The 23,140-nt window shown below is 36.9% G+C and overlaps 1 protein-coding gene across 1 annotated transcript in view; it reads right to left on the reverse strand.

Annotated features, from left to right (window-relative positions):
* Positions 1-22,211, reverse strand: part of SLC4A10 (solute carrier family 4 member 10) — a 238,689-nt gene extending 216,478 nt beyond the window's left edge. The window contains exon 1 of the mRNA XM_036320542.1: positions 22,004-22,211. Within this exon, the coding sequence (XP_036176435.1) occupies positions 22,004-22,051 (48 nt within the window). The 5' untranslated portion in view covers positions 22,052-22,211. The remainder of the gene's footprint in view (positions 1-22,003) is intronic.
* Positions 22,212-23,140: the final 929 nt, after the last annotated feature.

Genomic DNA, 23,140 nt, shown 5'->3' on the forward strand with positions numbered 1-23,140 from the left:
CAAACAAGAAAAAACTTAAAAATAAAATTTGTAATGTATTTTATAGACAAATATTACAATCTACAAGAATTCAAACTCGATAAGAATCTACAGAAAAATAGAAAGAATTTTTTAAGTGGAAATACAGTATGAAAATACAATTCACAGAAGAGGAAATGGACAATAAACCTTAAAATATATTATAAGGAAATGCAAATTGTATTAATATTATGAATATTTTTATCAATTAGATTGGCAAAACAAATTTATGTAATATATTTGTAAAAGAGTATGGTAAAAAGGTGTCATAGGCTACATAAAAATTAGGTCAGCCAATCTGGAGGGTAATTTTCTTAGCACCTATTAAAAAATTTAATGCAATTACCCATAAGCATCTCTGTATCTACTACAGAGAACATATATAATTTTTTATAAAAGGAAAAAATTTTGAAATCAACTTAAATGCCAACAGAAAATGAGGTGGGTCAATCATCCCATAGGAATAAGTCTCTAAAATGTATTGCTTTAAAAAGCAGTTTATGAAGCAACTGTATGATGCCATTTTTGAAAACACCTACAATGTCATGCATTATCTATGAGTGTCTGCCAGCTCTGAAAGCATACTCACCAAACTGAAAATAGGTTAATCCTGCAAAGAATAGAGGGGGGAGGAACTCAGAATCAATTGAAACCTAAGCTTTTGTATTTTTTACAAGTAAATTAACATTAATTTTTTAATATATTTAATTGATTTTTTACAGAGAGGAAGGGAGAGGAATAGAGAGTTAGAAACATCAATGAGAGAGAAACATCGATCAGCTGCCTCCTGCACACCCCCCACTGGGGAAGTGCCCGCAACCCAGGTACATGCCTTTGACTGGAATCAAACCTGGGACCCTTCAGTCCACAAGCCGACACTCTATCCACTGAGCCAAACCGGTTAGGGCTTAACATTTTTAAAGCTTTAGTAATTTCTTGTTTTTAAGAACATTTTAGTCCTACTTACCAATTATTAGAGTCTGAGCAATAACAATACTCTGATAAATATCTCAGTTATTCTTTCAAAGTTTTAACCAAGGAAGCATCAAGTTTATATGGGAAATAAAATCAGCTGAGCCAAATCCTTAGCACTCAGTATATCTTCAATAAATATCTGAATAAATAAGTGTATGAGTGAGCAAGTAACACATAAAATACCTGTTTGGGAAAGTACAGTTGCACCCTCACCTAAAGAAATTATAAGGGAACTCTGTCATTTCACAGAGTAATAGAAAAATGTTGATCAAATTAAGATTTAAGACATCTGAATGCTAGTCTTGATTTTACCACTAGCTTAGTGCATGATGTTCAAATATCCAACTGAGCTGAATTTATTGATCATCTTTTCTGGAAAATAATGTTGCCTAACCTACTTACCTTCATAGAGATAGGGGAGCAAGAGGCAGAAATGAGGACATACATATAATAATACTTTGAAAAATGCATGGATGCTGTACTAGTAAAAGAACTTTTGAAAAGTTCTGAAAAGCTAGTCATCATGGTGTTTAATTGGGTTGGTATCATTGCTCTTTCCCAAGTACTATTAGTGAAGAACTGGACTATGACACTAGATCCACCAATTTAACCAAAACTGCCTGGTCTTTATGATATCAGGATGATGGAAATAAGTTTTATGATGTATAAAATATAGAAACAGAAATTACTTGTATTCAAATTTTCAAAAAACTAAATCTTGAAAACAGTTTGAAAGGAAATTACTATAAATTTCAATACTATCATACTAATACTTTCATTTTTAGCTCAATCAACCTAGGCTTCCCTTTTCTATCTAACGGGAACACTTTAGATAACTAATCACATTCTCAGCATTTGAAAAAGGTACATTGCTCTTTGTTTTCACTGGCCCCATAAACTCTGTTGTGCTTGCATCTTTTTGCCAGTAGTTCTTTTCATAGATAAATTAATTTATGCAGTTATTCTAAGTTGACGTTGAAGTAAATTTCAAATTTTGGTAGCTGTCTATATTAATTTATAAATACAAATTATTTTTGTAGTAAATATTCTAAAATATTGATCAAACACATCAAAAAGTTACTTTTATTACAGTCATGTACATAAAAATGAGACTTGTGCATTGATGTGGGCATGTCATCCTGATTATCAATTAATATTTCAAATTCTTCATAGTTTAATCACCTCTAATCTGGACATGAAAATAAATATGTTCCTTCACAATTGCCCTGTCAATTAAAATATCTGAAATTAGTTTGTTCAATTCTTTGAAGAATTACAACACTATTAAACATGATAGGCATGTAAAGGTTTCTAACTTCTTGGTTACAAGGATATTTAAGGAACCACCAAGTTTCAAAGTTAAATCAGGGTAATTTTATTCCTCCAAATGAAAAAACAACCACAATGAATTTTGCTAACAGTCTTAAATTAAGAAGACTCTGCATAATCATTCCAGAAAAAAAGAAAGTTGATTTTTAAAAAGCCTTTTCTAAAATCTCTGAGTGCAAAAGATGTGCAACCACTAAAAGAATAGTACCTATTCTATAATTGTTAATTATTGAGGAAAAGTTAGAATTCCGTTGTCAGAAAATCCTTGTTACCTAAGACAATGAAACTTTCAGAAACAATACATATTTGAAAAGTAGGCTAAAGGATGGATTTCAAAAAATGAGAAATGCTTTTATATCATAGTAGCTTGACTTTTGTCACTATATCAAAGATGAAAATATCTGTGACATTGGTTATATCTAATTTTGAAGCAGCTAGTTAATTTACAAGGGAGAAGTCACTTTCTAGTTTAAATTTTAGAGTATTGTCAGTAGTGAAGATTATAAAATATTACATTTACTTATTTAAACATTTGAAAATATGTCCTCAAATCTCCTGATTCTTGCATAAAACTTCCAAATCAGTTAATGGTCTGTACAAGGAAGAATTTAAACTCTAAAATATAGCTATAAAGATTTACACATTATGGAGTCAGAGTGTGAAAATTATTAATTTAGCCTGATGCTTTCTACTTCATAGTATCAAATATGTCCTATATATGTGTAATGCACAATTCAAACTGGTAGAAACAAGTCAAAGAGAAATTTTTGCATTGTTTTATTTTTAGCAGCCTAAGAGTCAATTGGTTTAAAGGAATTATTAAACAAATATTAACTGCTCAAGTTGAAAGCATCACAAAGAAATGTAGCTAGCCTTTAATAGGATTAAGCCAAGAGATCTAAACAGAATACTCTAAATTTTCATTATGAGCCATAACCGTACTTTATTTTTATGCATCACTACCCTAAATTCTGGATGCGATTCTTTTGAAAACTTAATTTATCTGTTTAGCTGCTTTACAAATTGATAACAGAATTACATGGACTTTTTGAAAGAAGTTTTATAGTCTGTGAAATTTAAAAAGCTTCTGTTAAACTTTTTTTATAATTTGATTTAGTTCATAGAACAGTCATGTGCATTAATAGAGGTTGTCTGTATTGAGTTATCACCTTTTCCTTAGACTATTTCCTTTCCCTCACCCATATGTAAATGTTTACTAATATTAAAGGGAGTTTAATATATAATTCAGGTGGACAGAAATGAACAAGATTTAAGCAGTTCCCATACACATTCTCAGCATTTGATAAAAGTTCGTTGCTCTTTATTTTGACTGGCTCTCAGGTTTATATAAAATTCCTTTACTTGGTTTTCTATTTGAATGTTCAGCCAACACTAAATTCTTTGGGAATATTACATTTTTTAAAATTTTAGCTTCTTGAAAATGTAACAAAATCCAAACAATATTAGTACAGTGTGTTTTCTTGTGCAGGCTTTATCCAAAATAATCAAAGGTGAACTCTTGTCTCTTTATTCACGTAATATTAAACCACTGTCATGGCTTATCAGGAGGAATATGTAATTAGAATGTGAGACCAATATAAAATTATCACTAATCCACTATTGAAAGGCTGGGGAACAAAATGAGAATTATATGTTGTCTTCCCTATGCATTTCTATTAATTTTTTATATTAATAAGCAATATATATTAGTTTGGGGCAAATATTATTACAAGAGGATGTATAGTATAAAAATATTAGTGGTATATACTCAATTTTTTAATAAAATTTATATTAAAGTCCATAGTCATAGGAGCATATAAAACCAAGAGAGAGAAAGTTACTGGGAATTCTGAAAATTCTTCTTACACCTGGATATAGATAAAGTGAGATGGTCACAAATGGCCTGATAGGTAATCTTTTTCTATTTCCTTTTTAAAGAGAATGTACAGATTAATATAGGATACCCATTTTTTCTGTGTTTTCTTAGAATTTTATTTGCCTATTTGGCATCCATTTATTATCAGACCAGTTATAGTACTATATTTTTTTTTTTCTGTATTGCTGAGGTTCTAGCATTTGAGGCCTTAGGGACCCAGGGAGAGACTGAGCCTACCAAAGCTAGCTAAATCCTAAACATGATTAACAACTTTCCCACAAACATGCCTTTGACATGCAAATTGCAAATCAACCAATCACAAATCTATATTCCCAACTTCCTTCTTCTCTAACTCACACAATCAAGCCAATATTTCCATTAATCATTCCAGGGCCAACCACCTAATTAGAACATTCCTATAGCCCAAAACCCAATTATTCAAACTGAACAGTTCTGTACTGTTTACCCTGCCTTGTCTTTCCTATGGAAACCCCCAATAAAGGCTCTTGCCTAAACGCTTTCTTTACTCCTGTCTTCTGCCACCTGACCAAAACCTGGCATTTCCCCTTGGCCTTGCATGGCATGCAGTGACTCCCTCTCTAGGGACCTATGAGTACAATAAACATGGTTTTCCTGAACCTCTTCTATGTCTCCTCTTGTGGTTACAATCAGCTGAACATCTTATAAAAGAACACAGAACAAAATTCTACTTAAGGAGTCCGTCCAATTTTCAATTGCTTTGATTGATAGACAGACAGATACATAGATATTTCTTGTTTATTACTTGTTTCTTTAATGCTTAAATACAGTTTTACAACCCAAAGAGAAGATAGTTCTATCATGTTAAACCTAGGATGTAGTTTGAAGTATGTAGAAATAAGAATGTAACTTAAATTTCCAAAATAGCTACGTGTCCTAGCATCATTTATTTACTAATTTATATTTACCAGATTATTTTGCAGTGTCTATTACAATCATATTATCACACACACACACACACACACACACACACACACACACACACAATTTCCCTTGATATAGCTATCAATACTTGATCAATTGACATAACAATTTCAACCATTATTTTGATTAATATTGACATATTTTATATAAAAGTATTCCTACATTGTTGTTTTTATGTTTTTTAGCTCACTTTTTTTACAGTAGACCTCCACAGCTTATTTATTTTGCATAGCTGAAACTCTGTACCCTTTGACCAACACTCCATATCCTCTTCTCTCCAACCCCTAGCAACTCCTCTACTCTTTGCCCCTATGTGTTTGGCTATTCTAGATTTCACATGTGAGTGAGATCATGCAGGATTTGTCCTTCTGTGCCTGGTTTATTTCACATAGGGTGATGTCCTTCTCAATTACTTCTGATTATTAAATTATTAATCCTGAAAATCAAATAGTCTCTAACTCTCTCATGCCTAATCACTTATCATGAAGCGTTAAATGAATTAACATCCATCCATTTTTATCTTATTTTAACCTACTGTCATTTCAAATTGTAGTCCATAAAGTCCCAAAATATTTAGGAAATAAGTTTCATTTGCTAAGTTTGTTTTTCTTCGAGGAATGGTTGACAGGGCGGACAATATTGTTTTCTTCATCATCTCCTAGGTCTCCTCTTGTGGCTGCGTGTAGCTCACCGTCTCATTAAAGAACACAGAACGACACTGAGACTATTACATTAAAAAGGTAATCTGAATTCTCTTTGAGTTTTATTTATTTGCACTGATTTTCTCCCTTTATCATGGATCATCTGCATAAAGACATCATGATCAAAGCAGTGCAAGACGTTTCTTAAGCCCATAATTGGAACATTTTACTATGCCTCCCATGTGGGTAGAATCCTTGACGCATTCCTTAAAAGACGGTCAAACTACATTTTTACCTCTCTGTTCTTACCCAGTAGAGATATGAATAATGTAAACAAATTATTAACACTTCAGATCCATTAAATCAAATGAACCATTCAAATATTGTTTGTATTCAATTGCATTTTGACAAACACTCTTACTTGTAAATATGCATGTACTTTTTAAAATAAACGTAAATATGTATTTGTACATTCTTGAAACAAAATCGTCAAATTATTGTTTTATGGAACAATCTGAGATTAAATAAACTTTGAAGTCTTTCTACTCCCTCTTCAGGGCATTTTTCTGAACCAAGTAAAACATTAAGAAAGTATATTTTTTTCCAAGAAAAACTAATTCTAATGTCAAAAGTTTCAATGTAATCTGAAAGTTAGGTGATAGAATTCATTCTAAAATATTTGGTCTATTTGAAATCAAGAGAGCTATTGAGCTAAATAGATATTTTGCACTGAGATATAGCAATATCCTAGGGAATCAAAGATATAAGCCCCCTTTTTGTCCTATGCCAGATCATGCAACCATCTCCAAAGAAATCAGTTGAGATGAGAAAGACTAGGAATACTGAATTATATAGCTAAGAGATAAGCTGAAGGTAAGTATACGGAAAGAAGTGGAATAATGTTTTTAAGTCATTAAAGGGAACAAGTGAAATTATAAGCAACTAAAGTAATTTTGTAAAAGGTCGATCTTTTTAAAGCTGGGTTCAAGGCTGACTCAGTATGTTTTAAGTGAATACACAGTGATTAAAATTTCCTGAATTATAAGAAAAGCTTCATGGATTTTTAAATGGACAAAGTCAATATTAAGTTCACCATTTCTGCATGTTTGTTCTTATAATGATTTGGCAAAATATTATATTACCTTACTTTACAGAAACAGTCTTTACTGGAGATTCCAACTCCTTTTATTACACTGGCACTAGTAGCTACACAGCTCCTAATGTCAGGCTAAGAGGCTTAATGTTCAGGATTTGTTGCTGTTTATCTTTTATGACAACCATTTTCAATGGATATTTATGGTAAAGACATAAAAAGAAAGTACTATCTTACAATGTAAAGATAAATGTAAAACGATTATTGTTACTAAATTATTTGATTTACAATAGGTTAATCCTAATCTCAGTTCTAAAAACTATTTTTTCAAATCACATAAAGATTAAAAAATTATTAAATCAGAGAATTATGAGCAGGGTCCAAATGATCAAGTTTTCTTTAAGTAACAACATATAGGAAGGCCTAGAAATTTTATTTTTGTCAAGTTTGTCATCTATCAGGATCTTCAGGTACTTCTTCAACATGGTTTTAATGACTTGGAAAGTCCTGGGTGGTTCAAATAATAATGATAGTCTCTTCTTTTTTTTTTATTGTTTTATTGCTTACAGTATTACAAAGGGCATTACATATGTGTCCTTTTTTTTCCCCCCGCCCTTGACAATCCCCTGGCCTCCCCTACCCCCCAGTGTCTTATGTCCATTGGTTATGCTTATATGCATGCATACAAGTCCTTCGGTTGATCTCTTACCCCCCTCCCTCCTGCCCCCCAACCCTCCCCGGCCTTCCCGCTGCAGTTTGACAATCAGTTTGAGGCAGCTCTGCCTCTGTAATAGTCTCTTCTTAAGAAGTAACACAGATGAAAGTACAATACATAAGAATCATCTTAATACAAAAAATAAAATAAAATCTGAGTGTCTATATCCACTCCATCATAGACTAATAATGTATAGTAAGTCTGAGGGAAAAAGATAAGACTCTGAAACATCTCTTAAATGGATCCCTCTCAACTTAATTTTTAAAAATATATATGTGGGTTTTGCCCTAGCCGGGTTGGCTCAATGGATAGAGCATCGGCCTGGGGACTGAAGGGTCCCAGGTTCAATTCTGGTCAAGGCACATGCCTAGGTTGCAGGCTCGATCCCCAGTAAGGGGCATGCAGGAGGCAGCCAATCAACAATTCTCTCTCATCATTGGTGTTTATATTTCTCTCTCCCTTTTCCTTCCTCTCCAAAATCAATAAAAATATACTTTAAAACATATATATATGGTTTTTAAGGAAGTAGAGAAAGCATTTCATTCATTCAAAGAAGAATGAAATTTTCCTGGCTAAAATAGTGTCTAGTACAGATCTGTATTGATGGGGCCAAGGGCTAGAGGTTCATACCTTCATTGTATAACAGAGCCATGTATAAAAGAGTTAAGTTAGTAACTGTCCTAAGATGAGAGATAAGCAGCATTTAAGTAATACCTTCAGTAAAGTGAACAAGAGAAATTTTTCAAATAGTTCAACATTTCTTCTGAATTGTAATTTAAAAAAATAAACTACTTCATAGAACAACACTAATAGCAAACAAAGTTGAAAATGGAAAACGAAAGAAAGTATTAGTAAAATGTTTACAAGGCCAATTGTCAGTTTTCAAATACTGGTGAAGCATCTAGTGGAAGTGAAAACTGGTTATATAATATCTCTGGCAGGAATTTTGGCAATATTTATAAATAGCCTCAAAAATTAGCATAGTGGGTCCTTGAAGAAATAATTGATTCTGGGGCTGAGGCAGGGAAAATACAAGATAATGCTGGAAAATCTTGTGGTGCCAAGTACTAAGGAAATGCTCAAAAGTAAATGGGCGCATATTGAAAAGATGAGAGCTAGTTGAAGGAGTTCCTAAGGTCCAAAGATGAAATTAGATGAGCAACAAAATAAATACTGAGATATTGGAGTATGGTCCATATAGTAAAATAAATATCTTTGAGTCCATACTAAAATAAGCAATTGAATGAATAAGTAAACAAATGGAGAACTAACAGCTCTCCCCTACCAAAAAAATCTAATTTCTAATTACAGGAAAAATGAGAGAACTAGAAAAGCACCAAACACTGCAGTAACACATAGGTAATAAGCAGAAATATTCACTGCTGAATGCTAAAAATAGTTTGAGGAGAAACAGGATATTTGCATAGTCTTAACATATCTCCCCCAAGATATTCATTATTACAAAAGGGAAATGTTTAACTTTAGAGTGGAAAACTCAGCAGACACCTCCATAGTCAAGGGTAACATCCCCAGAAATAAGGCATTATCTAACCCATAATATGATGCACTCGGAAGAGAACATCACTTCAGTGGTATGCTTGACAAAAAAATGCATAACCTCAATCAACGATGAGAACCTCAGGCAAACAAAAATTAAGAGACAGTCTACAAAAAAAAAAAAAATTAACCTAACTTGTACATTTCAAATAAATGTGTCATGTCATGAAAGATAAAGATTGAGTAACCCACAAATTGGAAATGATTAAAAAGACATGATATCTAAACACGAAATGGAACCCTGGAACAGAAAAGGGACATTAGTGGAAAACCTGGTGATATTGCTATAAATACTGTGGCTTAATGAATAGAATTATGCCAGTGTTAATTTCCTAGTTTAGCTAATGAACTATGTGAGATGTTAACATTATGGCAAGGTACATAAGAATCACCTAGAGAGTTTCTTCCACTGCTTCACCGGTATTTGAAAACTTTGACAATTGGTCTTGTAAACATTTTAGGGAACACATTTTTATGTTAAAACCTAATCCTTGGGTATGTGCTGGGGGGAGAGGTCAATGGGGCAGGGAGAGGTCAATGTGGGGAAAAGGAGACATAATACTTTCAACAATAAAAAATTTAAATTAATAAAAGGGGGGAAACAAATCCTCAATGTGATGATATTAGAAGGTGGATTATTTGGGAGGTGATTGGGCCTTTTATAAGGTGATAGTGCCCTTATAAAAGAGGCCCCAGAGAGCTCCCTTTTCACTCTGATCTGTGAGAACACAGCAGAAAGATGGCCATCTATAAACAAGGAAGGGGCTCACACCAGACACCAAATCTGCCACTCTTTGATCTTGGACTTTCTAGTTTCCAGAACTGTGCAAAATCCATGTGTGTTGTTAATAAACTACCCACTCTGTGATATTTTGTTATAACTATCCAAATGAACAAAGGAAATTAGTCATCATGAAAATCACAACAGCATGCCACTTCACACTCATTGGAATGACTACCTAGAAAGACAGACAATATTGAGTGTTGGCAAAAACGTGGAGAAACCAAAACACTTATATTACTGGTGCCGCTGATACATGTAAAACAGCACATATACAGTAAAACGACACAATCTCATTGGAAAAGAGCCTGGCAATTTCTTTAAACATTAAATATAAACTTACTATGTGATACAGCAATTCCGCTTGTAGCACTCTACCAAGAGAAAGGTAAATAGACATATCCATGGAGACATATACATGAGAATTCATAGCAGCATTGTTTGTAATAGCTAAACGTTAGAAACTATGTACTATGTAATATGTTCCAGCAATACAAATGGCAAACTTCTGACACACATCGCAACATGGATGGACCTCAAAACATTTCACTTTAAGTGAAAGAAGCCAGGTGCAAAATACTTCCCATTTATAATTTCATTTATATGAAATGTTCAGAAAAGGCAAAGTTATAGAGACAAAAAGCAAATTAGTAGAAAGAACATCAGTCATCAGGGTTGGAATTGAGTGTTAACATTAAATGGGCTGGAGAAAACCTTGGGGGCAATGAAATGTTCTAAAGCAGATTGTAGTGATGGTTGCACAGCTCTGTAAATTTCCTGAACAGGAGAATTTTATGATATGCCATTATGTATGTATGTATTATATGTAAAAAAAAAATTGGACATCATAAGATCCTGGCAGAAACATATTATAAAAATCAGTATAAAATAGTTAATTGATGGTTTTCTTTGGAGTTTGATTTGCCATAAAGTAATATAACACTTTATGAAGCTAGACCAACAAAGACCTTAAAACAATGTTGGCAACACATTGTAAGTTTTAATTTTTCTTCTTAGAAATTTTGTTGCTCTGGTATTCCTTATGTTAAAGTATATCAAGAGAAAATTCAGAAAGATGATTTGGACAAATCAAAATGACAATGAGTTACCATCTTACACCTGTCAGAATGGCTATCATCAACAAACAACAATTGCTGGCGAGGATGTGGAGAAAAAGGAACCCTCGTGCACTGCTGGTGGGAATGCAAACTGGTGTAGCCCCTGTAGAAAACAGTATGGATTTTCCTCAAAAAATTAAAAATGGAACTCCCATTTGACCCCGTAATCCCAACTCTAGGACTATATCCCAAGAAATCAGAAATACCAATCAGAAAGAATATATGCACTCCTATGTTCATAGCAGCACAATTTACCATAACTAAGATTTGGAAAGAGGCTAAGTGCCCATCAGCATATGAGTGGATTACTAGTAAAAAGCTGTGGTACATCTACACAATGGAATACTATGCTGCTATAAAAAAAAAAGAACTCTTACCATTTACAACAGCATGGATGGAGCTGGAGAGCATTATGCTAAGAGAAATAAGCCAGTCAGAGAAAGGTAAGTATCACACGATCTCACTCATTTGTGGAATATAATGTACATAAACTGATGAACAAAAATAGATCCAGAGACACAGAAGCTTTGAACAGACCATCGAACCGAAGAGGGAAGGCAGCAGAGAGTGGGGGGAGGTGTGTAAGAGATCAACCAAAGCACATGTATGCATGCATATGAGCATAACCAATGGACACAGAGAGTAGGAGGGAGGGCTTGTGTTGGGGAAGGGAAGGCAGGAGAAGCCAGGGAGAGGTTAGAGAGGTAAAAGGAGACATATGTAATACTTTCAACAATAAAGAATTTTTTAAAAAGATGATTCGGAGAAGAAATAACAATGTGATTCAAGTTAAAGAGTTATCTTCATTTAATGTAGATATTATATCCCATATACCCTCGCAAGTCAGCTTTGAAGATATATTCCAAAAGATCTGAGGTCTGCAAATAGTTTGCCAAAACCCTGACCAATCTCAGAAAATAAATTTTGTGGTAAAGACTATCTTGGGGGTGGGGGGGAAAGAGAGAGAGAGAGAGACATTTTTAATTTTCATGAATATTTTCTTTCCTTTTTTATTTATATAAATCTGACTGATATAAAAGACTACTTACTAAAACCAAGATGGCGGCATAGGTAAACACCTGAAATTGCTGCCTTGCACAACCACTTCAAAAATACAACTAAAAGACAAAATGGACATCATCCAGAACCACAGGAAGGCTGGCTGAGTGGAAATTCTACAACTAGAAGGAAAGAGAAAAGCACAGTGAGACTCAGAGGAGGTGCAGAAGTAAAGTGCAGAGGTACAGAGGCACACGTGGAAAGGGATGGCAACTGAGGACACGGTTGTCATTTTCAATTGGGCGGGAGACACAAGCTCCCGACTGCTCTGAACTCCAGTTCCGGGCAAGTCTCTGGAGACCCAGACTCATACGGGAAGAAACTGAACTGTCTGGCAGCAGGCAGAACTCCAGGGCGGCTTTCTCTCAGAGGTGTTGGAGTGATTACCGGGACACTGAGACCCAGGGCCTCTTAGGGCAGGGCTGAGGATCAGCCATAGCTGTTTGCTCCACCCTGCTGATTCCCTGAGACCCCACCACACCCAAGCTGTGTGCAGAGGCTTTTGCATATGAATGACCTGGCCCTTTGCAATTTAAAATTACCTAACAAACTGCAGCTGGGTCAGAGAGACCCAGAACATCCAAAAGAAGGCCCAAGGCCCCACAGCAGCTTGCATTGCTTCACAGCTGGGCCTCATCTGGGCACCTCCAAACCCCAAACAAAGAAGAGGAATCTGCACATCTCTCTGTACCTCTTGCTGGGTAGCCTCAGGCAGGGGCTAAATTAGCACCTCCTTAGAGATCCAGGAGCCAGTGTACCCAGTGGTCAGAGTGGGACCATCCAGATTACAACTCCTCAGATCCATAAGGGACACTCTCAGGGCGCAGACTCAGTGAGCACCAAAGCCCCACTGAAGCAAGTCTTGCCCCAGAAGGGTGTCTCCAGCACAGAAGTTCTCCCACCGTAGACACAGCTGGTTCTCACAGCCAATTGGCCTGGAGGTCAATTCCTCCCAGTGATACCTACAACAATCAAGGCTTAACTACAACAAGACTGTGCACAAAGCCCACAAAGGGGTTCACTAAGAGTGTCCAACTCAGGTAATTGGGGAGGCTGAGCCACTGGGCCCTATAGGACACCTAGCACACAAAGCCACTCTACCAACAGAGGGAAGCATAAAAAATGCGGAGACAAAGAAACAGGTCACAAATGACAGAAATGGAGGAAAGCAAACTATTGGATATAGAGTTCAAAACCATAGTTATAAGGTTTTTCAAGAATTTTCTAGAAACTGCCAATAAATTTAGTGAGACCCTCAAGAAATCCAGAGAGACCCTCGAGGAGATGAAAAAGGACCAACTAGAAATTAAGCATACACTGACTGAAATAAAGAATATTATACAGAGATCCAACAGCAGACTAGAAGATCGCAAGAATCAAGTCAAAGATTTGAAATACAAAGAAGCAAAAAACATCCAACCGGAAAAACAAAAAGAAAACACAATTCAAAAATATGAAGATAGTGTAAGGAGCCTCTGGGACAACTTCAAGGGTACCAACATCCGAATTATAGGGGTGCCAGAAGAAGAGAGAGAGCAAGATATTGAAAACCTATTTGAATAAATAATGACAGAAAACTTCCCCTACCTGGTCAAAGAAATAGACTTACAAGTCCAGGAAGCACAGAGAACCCCAAACAAAACGAATGCAAAGAGGACCACACCAAGACATATCATAATTAAAATGCCAAGAGCAAAAGACAAAGAGAGAATCTTAAAAGCAGCAAGAGAAAAACAATTAGTTACCTACAAGGGAGTACCCATAATATTGTCAGCTGATTTCTCAATAGAAACTATGCAGGCCAGAAGGGAGTGGCAAGAAATATTCAAAGTGATGAATAGTAAGAACCTACAACCAAGATTACTTTATCCAGCAAAGCTATCATTCAGAATTGAAAGTCAGATAAAGAGCTTCACAGATAAGAAAAAGCTAAAGGAGTTCATCATCACCAAACCAGTATTATATGAAATGTTGAAAGGTATCCTTTAAGAAGAGGAAGAAGAAGAAAAAGGGAGAGAAACCAAGATGGCGGCATAGGTTAACGCCGGAGATTCCTGCCTCGAACAACCACTTCAGAGATATAACTAAAGGACAGAACAGACATCATCAAGAACCACAGGAAGGCTGGCTGAGTGGAAATTCTACAACTAGGAGGAAAGAGAATATCATACCCAGACTCAGAGGAGGCGCAGTGCTGAAGTGAAATACTCAGGTGCGGAGTGCGTGCGCGGAGCGGGCTGGCGTCGGAGGGCGAGTTTGTTGTTTTCAATTGGGAGGGAGTTTGAGACTCTGAGCTCGAGATCCGGGCGAGTCTTTAGGGACCCAGACTCAAACGGGAGAAGCGGGACTGTCTGGCTTCAGTTGGAACTCAAAGGCAGCTTTCTCTATGAGGTTTGCAGCGGTTGCTGGGACTCTGAGAGGCAGAGCCTCTGCGGATTGGACTGAGAGCAGCCATAACTGCTTGTTCCGCCCGCCTTGTAGATCCCCAGGGACCCGCCCCACCCAAGCCCTGCCCAGAGCCATTTGCCAGATAGCCTCAGGCAAAGGCTAGATTAGCACTGCCCTAGAGATCCAGCACAGAAGCTCTCCCACTGCAGACACAGCTGACTCTCATAGCCAGTTAGCCTGGAGGTCAAATCACCCCTGGTATTGCCGACAATCAAGGCTTAACTACAAGACTGCCCACAAAGACCACTAGGGGGTGCACTGAGAAAAGATAAAAAAATGCGGAGACAAAGAAACAGGACGCAAATGTCAGAAATGGAAGATATAGAGCTCAAAACCACACTTTTAAGGTCTCTCAAGAACTGTCTAGAAGCTGCCGATAAACTTAGTAAGGCCCTCGAAAAGACTGGTGAGACCGCCAATAAATGTAGTGAGATCCTCAAGAAATCTAATGAGACCCTCGATGTTGTGATAAAGAACCAACTAGAAATTAAGCATACACTGACTGAAATAAAGAATATTATACAGACACCCAACAGCAGACCAGAGGAGCGCAAGAATCAAGTCAAAGATTTGAAATGCGAAGAAGCAAGAAACACCCAACCAGAAAACCAAAATGAAAAAAGAACCCGAAAATACGAAGATAGTGTAAGAAGCCTCTGGGACAACTTCAAGCATACCAACATCAGAATTATAGGGGTGCCAGAAGAAGAGAGAGAGAGCAAGATATTGAAAACCTATTTGAAGAAATAATGACAGAAAACTTCCCCCACCTGGTGAAAGAAATAGACTTACAGGTCCAGGAAGCGCAGAGAACCCCAAACAAAAGGAATCCAAAGAGGACCACAACAAGACACATCATAATTAAAATGCCAAGAGCAAAAGACAAAGAGAGAATCTTAAAAGCAGCAAGAGAAAGAAACCCAGTTACCTACAAGGGAATACCCATACGACTGTCAGCTGATTTCTCAACAGAAACTTTGCAGGCCAGGAGGGAATGGCAAGAAATATTCAAAGTGATGAATACCAAGAACCTACAACCAAGATTACTTTATCCAGCAAAGCTATCATTCAGAAGTGAAGGTCAGATAAAGAAAAGCTAAAGGAGTTCATCACCACCAAACCAGGATTATATGAAATGCTGAAAGGTATCCTTTAAGAAGAGGAAGAAGAAGAAAAAGGTAAAGATACATATTATGAACAACAAATATGCATCTATCAACAAATGAATCTAAGAATCAAGTGAATAAATAATCTGGTGATCATAATAGAATCAGGGACATAGAAAGGGAATGGACTGACTATTCTTGGGGGGGAAAGGGGTGTGGGAGATGCAGGAAGAGACTGGACAAAAATCGTGCACCTATGGATGAGGACAGTGGGTGGGGAGTGAGGGCGGCGGGTGGGGTGGGAACTGGGAGGAGGGGAGTTATGGGGGAAAAAAAGAGGAACAAATGTAATAATCTGAACAATAAAGATTTAATTAAAAAAAGAAGAAGAAGAAAAAGGTAAAGATACAAATTATGAACAACAAATACACATCTATCAACAAGTGAATCTAAAAATCAAGTGAATAAATTATCTGATGAACAGATTAAACTGGTGAATATAATAGAATCAGGGGCACAGAAAGGGAGTGGACTGACCATTTTCAGGGGGAAAGGGGTGTGGGGGTGGGGGAAGAGACTGGACAAAAAATGTACACCTATGGATGAGGACAGTGGGGGGGGGGGGGTAGGGGTAGAGGGGGGGGGGAACCGGGTGTAGGGGAGCTATGGGGGGAAAAAAGAGGAACAACTGTAATAATCTGAACAATAAAGATTTCATTTTTAAAAAAGAGACTACTTACAACTTCCTCCCTGTTAATAATAATGGTTAAACAGTAACTTACTTTTATTTGCAATTTTATTTAGATCTAATTCACCATTTTGCAGCATACAATTCTGTGGTTTTTAGTGTACTCACAATTTTCTACAACCATCACCATTATCTAATTCCAAACATTTTCATCACTCCAAAAAGAAACCCCGTAGCTATTAGCAGCCTTCCCTACACCCCAGGCCCTGGCAACCACTAATCTACTTTAGTCTCTAAGGCTTTGCCTATTCAGACATTTCATATAAATGGAATCATGCAATATGTGGCCTGCAATGCCTTACATTTTATAGCACCTTGTTTCATAGTGCTTTGATTTTTGAGGAGTTAGATGTGAAAGCCAATTTTGGATTCTTTTTATTTTTAATTGACTTACATTAAAAAGAGCAAAGTCAATTAGATACAATATTTTCAAATCCTGGCTCAATACTCATTAGCTATGTGAACCTGGGTAACTTATTCAACCCTCTAAGCCTTATTTTTTATCTGTAAGACTGGATAATCATGAAGACTAGAGATGTTTGTGTTTAGCATGATCCTAAGATAATATCTACTAATAATTCACAAAGATTATCTAATTACTACAATAATTTCAATTTGATATTCAGCTGTTTATGATAGAATAGGGATTATACAACAGTGGAAAGAATGAACTCAGAATCAAGAGATTTGAACTCTAGGCCAAGCTCTGCCATTAGCTAGCATAAATGGCATGCCTTAAATACAGTCCTTATCTCTCAGTTTCGTTGTTTGTAAATTAAGGATTTCATCTAAAATCTGGTTTCCAATTGATCTCTACAGTTCTCTGACCAAAACATACATGATTCCACAAGATGGATGCATTATACACTAGTTATTCCCTCTTTCTGAATAAGAACACACCCCAAGGAGTACCTGAGACAAATCTTTTAAGTGGGAGAATATATTAGAACTTTAACTTACAGCTATATTACCTAAAAGTAAATACCACTTCACTAATATTTACTATATAGATTGAAAGTGTATCTTCGCAGAAAGCCAAATAATTAAGTCATGTGTCCCATGTGGCAAAGCGAGTGGTAATTTCTCTGCACAGGATTGAGAGTAGCACCCACATTTCTCCATTCACTTGTAGCATCATGCAATGCTCTATAGTCTATCTATGTCCAGTTTAACTTCTGAAGCAACCATCATTCTAAGGTTAGAAAAAAAAATGATACATTGGAAGTGTCATTATTTTTTTTTACCATGCTCTCTGACTCTATTTGAATTTAGAACTTGGCCTAGATATTTTTTACCCCTCTCTCATATACTATCCCACTTCCTCACCTGACCTCAATATTTTCATCAAGAATTTAATATTGTAGGCTTTATGTTCTACCACTCATTACCAACCTTAGCATCCTATACACATATTTTATTTCTATAGTCACTCACCATTGTAAAGTAACAATTCAAGTCATGGAAGTGGAAATTAGAATTGATTTCTTTGGCTTCCATGTGTACATTTTACTTCCATGTGTAATGAGTATGTTTTCTTCAAATGCATACTATATCTGAATTATAATTTAAGTAAAATATAAATACCAATATTACTTAGCCAATCTATGTGCTCTTTTTGTTACTTTGACATTTTAATCCCATTTTCCTTTCCCTGATTTACTAACATAGAAGATTTTCATAACTGTTTTTCACAAATAAAATAATAAATAGGCTATTTGGAAATCTGGAATTAGCATTTTAAAAGGTGCTCAATTCCACCAGCTACCCTATACAATCACATTACCTTTTAAAAGTTGTCTTTACTTTATTTCCATACCTCAGGACAGTTTTATGAGTAAGTTCCACTTAAAATGGGTTCCTTTTAGAACATCAGAATTTTAGAATACATCCAACATGGACCCACTATATAGCACGTAAGATTAAATGGCAGGAGATAGAAATATTTTTTATAAAAATATCTTCCTAAAAGCCTCTTCCATGGCCTGGTAATTTAAAATTGCCAGATTACTCTTAAAAGCAAATTCAACACTGAACATCAACAGAAAATTTGAAGTCATATGCAATATCCTAAATTCCTGGCTTCATATTTTTAAATGATTAAAACCATTATTACTGAAATGATGTCAGCATCATGATTGTCACATATACTCCCCACATGTACCCATCTCAAAGAGCTTATAAGAGTGATGAAATATTTGAGAAGAAAACAGCAGTCTCTCAAGAAGTTAAATTGAGCCCTATCTCTGGACTAGCTAGACTATGAGATGCATGTGGTCAGAGTTTTGTCCGTCTTGTTCTTTGCTGTATCCCCGGCATCAAGAACATATTTGACCAATAGTAGGCATTTAATAAGTGAACAATTGTTTGGAACATGGCTTGTTGTAATAGCTTCAAACATAACAGTCAGGTACTATTGAAGCCAGCCTATACTCTGGGCCTACATGAGTTGAATCTCCTAACCCTAAGAGTGACTGGGGCCTACACAATGCAGTGAAGCCTTGTCTGCAAAAGAAAATTATCAGTCTAAAGAAGAGCTGAGAGAAAAGGAAAACACATCAGGGTCTCCTTAAGAGGCGGCCCTTAAGAGGTACTTTATATACACTAAACGAACGTAAACCTTGGGGGCTTAAAAAGAATCTTTTCCTCCCTTTCACTGGAATCAAAATTCATACATTCACTCATTTGTCTTGTGATTTTTCTTTCTCTCTGACTTCTCCATCTACCTATGTCTGACTGCTCTGTCCCAGATCTAATCTAGGTTTTCTTATGCCCTTCTGATTAGCTTTCCCGCCATACTACAGACTCCGTAGCTATAACTAAAAACCCCACTTCCACCTCCACTGCACAGCGTTTTCCGGTGTTCCTTTTCCCCACTTTTCCTTCTTAGGACATAGCACTGACAAGCCACCTTCCATAAGACCTGAAACCTGGAACTCATCTCAATGTCTATATTTTCATCAATAATAACAGCAGCTTTTACTGAGTACTTACTACTACTAAATGTCAGGTACTGGACATAGGTTATTTCATTTACTCATCACAAAACCCAAGAGATGTGTATCATTCCCTTCCCATTTTTCAGTTGAAGAAACTAAGGCTTATCACTTTACCACAATCACACAGCAGAGAAACAGCAATGCTGGGACCTAGAGACTACGTTTTTAAATACTATGCCATGTTGCCTCTCACATAATTATTTGCAACTTTTCTAAAACAGAACCCAAAGTTATTTCTCTCTTTTGCTTCCAAGCATAAAACTCCAGTCCAGAATCTGATTATAATAAGCCTGGTTAATAATGTCATGTTGAAAAAAAAATACTGCTTTTGTTCTGAACCAGCTTTAGAAGACCTATATTCTAGTCCTGGCTTCATCCCTATGTGAACTTAGACATATTATTCAAACTCCCTGTTCCTTCATTTCTCATCTTTAAAATTAAGATAATAAAATCTGCTTTAACATGTTTTCAAAACTAAAAAAAAAAAAATCCACAAAAGTATTTGGGGAAGTTGAAAATATTATACAAATACAAGCAGGCCAATAATTCAGCATCCTTTCTATCTTCTCAGGCTTATTTTTCTTAAAATGAATTGCTAATATGATCCTTTCTTGTCATTAAACTATGTAACTTCTATTCTGGACATTATCCACATAAAATGCAAACTTTTGACTCTTCAAAAATTCCATTAACTTATTACAGACCTTCTTTTCTAAACAGACTTGTATTTTCTATGCTCTTTTAAGCCACAGATTGTCCATCTAGTGCATAATAACATTCCCTTCTAAATTTCTCATTTGCTCCAAAATCCCTCAACCGGTCCCCAAAAGTGACAACTCACACGCCACATTAAAGTGACTTCAGATCACTTTTCTAGGGTAATTCCCAAGCCCCTTTCCCTAAAACAGGGTTTTTCCCTATGTCTCAATCTTCCCTAATTCCCCATCCCCCAGTTCCTATGATGAGCTCCTCAGTCATCTAGGGAACAGTAATTCTCTGATAGTCTTGACACCCTTTACTCTCAGTACCCACAGAATCCTAATTTATGTGTCTACTCAAGTTTGGAAAGACAGACAAACCTTTTACTCTCATTTTGTAAAATAACCCCTCTCTGATCTGCAAAGGAATGTCTCTACTTTTAAGCAGCCAGACTAACTGGCATGCTTTCCTCTCCTCCCTTCCACACCCCCCTGCCCTACACACACACACACACACACACACACACACACACACACACACACACACACTGTCCCTGCCCTTTAATTAGGCTCCATTCTTATGGTGACTCCTGATTCTTCCCATCTCCCTGCTTCCTCCCTGCCCAAATCTGGCATCCTGAGGAGAACTGAGCATGCTCAATGGCCAAAGTTGATTCCGGGATGCAAACTGGAATCTTTTGCAGATTTTGAGACAGCAGGAGAGGTAAGGCCCTAAAAATACAGTGGCCCCGAATGTGCCCACTCCCCATGGAGGTATTATTTGATTTAAAGATGTATTCAAATCCTGGGAATAGACTTGGAAATGGACAGCTTGCTGCCATTCCCTACTCTGCTAGGTGGGTCACTGACCTGAGTAGCTGAGAGCTGAGAACAACCTGGTTTGGTGCAGGGAGGAGATGTCTGCTATTCTGAGCTGTGACAGCTCTGATAGATGGCTGGAAGCTTTCATTTGGCATCTCTGTTGCATCAAGAAAATACCGTTGGGCTTTTTTTCCTTTTTTTTCCCCTTGAATACAGTAACATCAGCTGCTCCAGGATGAGAAAGAAGATGCTGCCTGAGGATCTCCAAAGTCTGTGAGCCAGCCAGAGAGATTTGTGCAGAAGACAGATAAATCAACTACTTACCAAGAATTAGGTCGAGGGAGGAGGCTCAAAGACCCAGCGATAAACAGGCTATTTCCAAATGAGAATTCAGGAACCCTTCAGATATTCAAATCTGGATTATATACCTGTTCCCCAAAATGCATACCTTCTTTGTATGTAAACCATGATACATTTCCCTTTGAGAGAGACTGAGAGAAAACACACACACACACACACACACACACACACACACACACACACACACACACGGAACGTGATCCTTCTGTTCGCCTTTCCCCTGGTTGCTGCAGAGACTAAATCTCTAAGCTGCAACAGCAGCCGATTCACTTACCTCCCTGTGAGGGGTATGAGGCATGAGGAGGAAATTTACCACGGATAAATATGATAAAAGGGGGCTTCTTTGCAGGGGCTTGAAACATCACTGCACAGCCTGAGACACTGAGATAGGCAGTAACAGACAGGGAAAGCCACACAGCTGCCCCTGCTGCTAAAACTAGCCATCCCTTCAAACAGCAGAAAACACAAGACATTTCATCACCACAGTGCATCCATATTGAGAAGGAGGGAGGGGGGGGATCATGTGTTTTGCGTTATGCATTTCAGTCACCCAAAATGGGAGGAGACCCCTGTCCTTATGTCGTGGGAGCTATCCACCACCCCAAAAGTACACTCGCTGCACCTAGCTAGCAGACCGCTTGCCTGACAGGTTCTGCAGCAAACGCCAGTTAAAGCTACATCACAGCAGGTTGTCTCTTACCGTAGGCAGCAGCGGCTCCATTTGGGCTCCCTGGTCTTTAATCTCCATGTTTTGTAATGCCTCCGGAATAAGCACCTTTCTCTGCAGTGGCTTCAGTGTCTTACACTCAGCCCGGCACTCGCTCTGCTTAGTATTCGGATCAGGTAGCTCTGAGGCAGGAGGCAATTGCACACTCCAACTCACCAGAGTCACATGGCTCCTACTCACTCGGGCTGCTGGCCAGGTTTTGCACTGAATGCCTTGGATCCCTGGGCCAGTAAGAGAGATCTCTCAAACCCTGTATCACTGCCCACACCTGGCTACTGGTATAATACACAGCCTGCAATGCTGCAAGTCTAATGAATCTCACCTAAGATGCTAACTTCTTATATAAACGAGCCTAAGGTGGACTCCAACAACTCAGCCAGATTTTGACACTTTGAGGCAAATCCCTTCATTCCCCTAAGAGACATAATTCAAACAAGATGACATTAATAAGGTTTACTAGTTGTTCCACTCTGAGTACGAGGGCTCTTTAAAAACAGATAAGATGACATCAAAATTGATATAACTTAGTGAGCTTGAACTGCAGTAACAAGGAAATCGGACATTTAAATCAGTTTTGACTCAATTAAAATTAGGTAGACAGATACTTTCAACATTTTAATTGTGATAAACTTAGGTAAGTTATACCTGATTACAAATAAAAACTATTTTCTGTAATTTCTGACAAAAATAATAAGGAAATAAAGTATTGTGACAATAGCAATGATGAAGATAATAAAGCACTTTGAAAAGATCATGAATCTGACAAGAGTAACCCAAGCATATCACCTTTTTGCCTTAAAAGTCTCAACAACAGAGAGGTAAGGGATGCTCTAATCCATGGAAGAAAAGGAATCAGTTAGAGAAGCTCTTTTGTAGGGAAAAGTAATTGATAATTGTTGCTCAGTAACTACACATGTTTCCCAAATTGATTATGAGTCTAGAGGACTAAGTCTTGAAGCCCGCATATCACTGGACCCGAGACTAAGAACATGGAGGTTAATAATGGAAGGGGGTTAAGAGAGAATGACTGAAAATTACTAAGACAATTTATCTCAAATATGAAAATTTTCAATAGATTTTAAAAAAACTTTTGTCAGCAGAAGTGGATAT

Source organism: Myotis myotis, unplaced genomic scaffold (genome assembly GCF_014108235.1).
Source record: "Myotis myotis isolate mMyoMyo1 unplaced genomic scaffold, mMyoMyo1.p scaffold_m19_p_8, whole genome shotgun sequence".
In the NCBI taxonomy this organism is placed as follows: Eukaryota; Metazoa; Chordata; class Mammalia; order Chiroptera; family Vespertilionidae; genus Myotis; species Myotis myotis.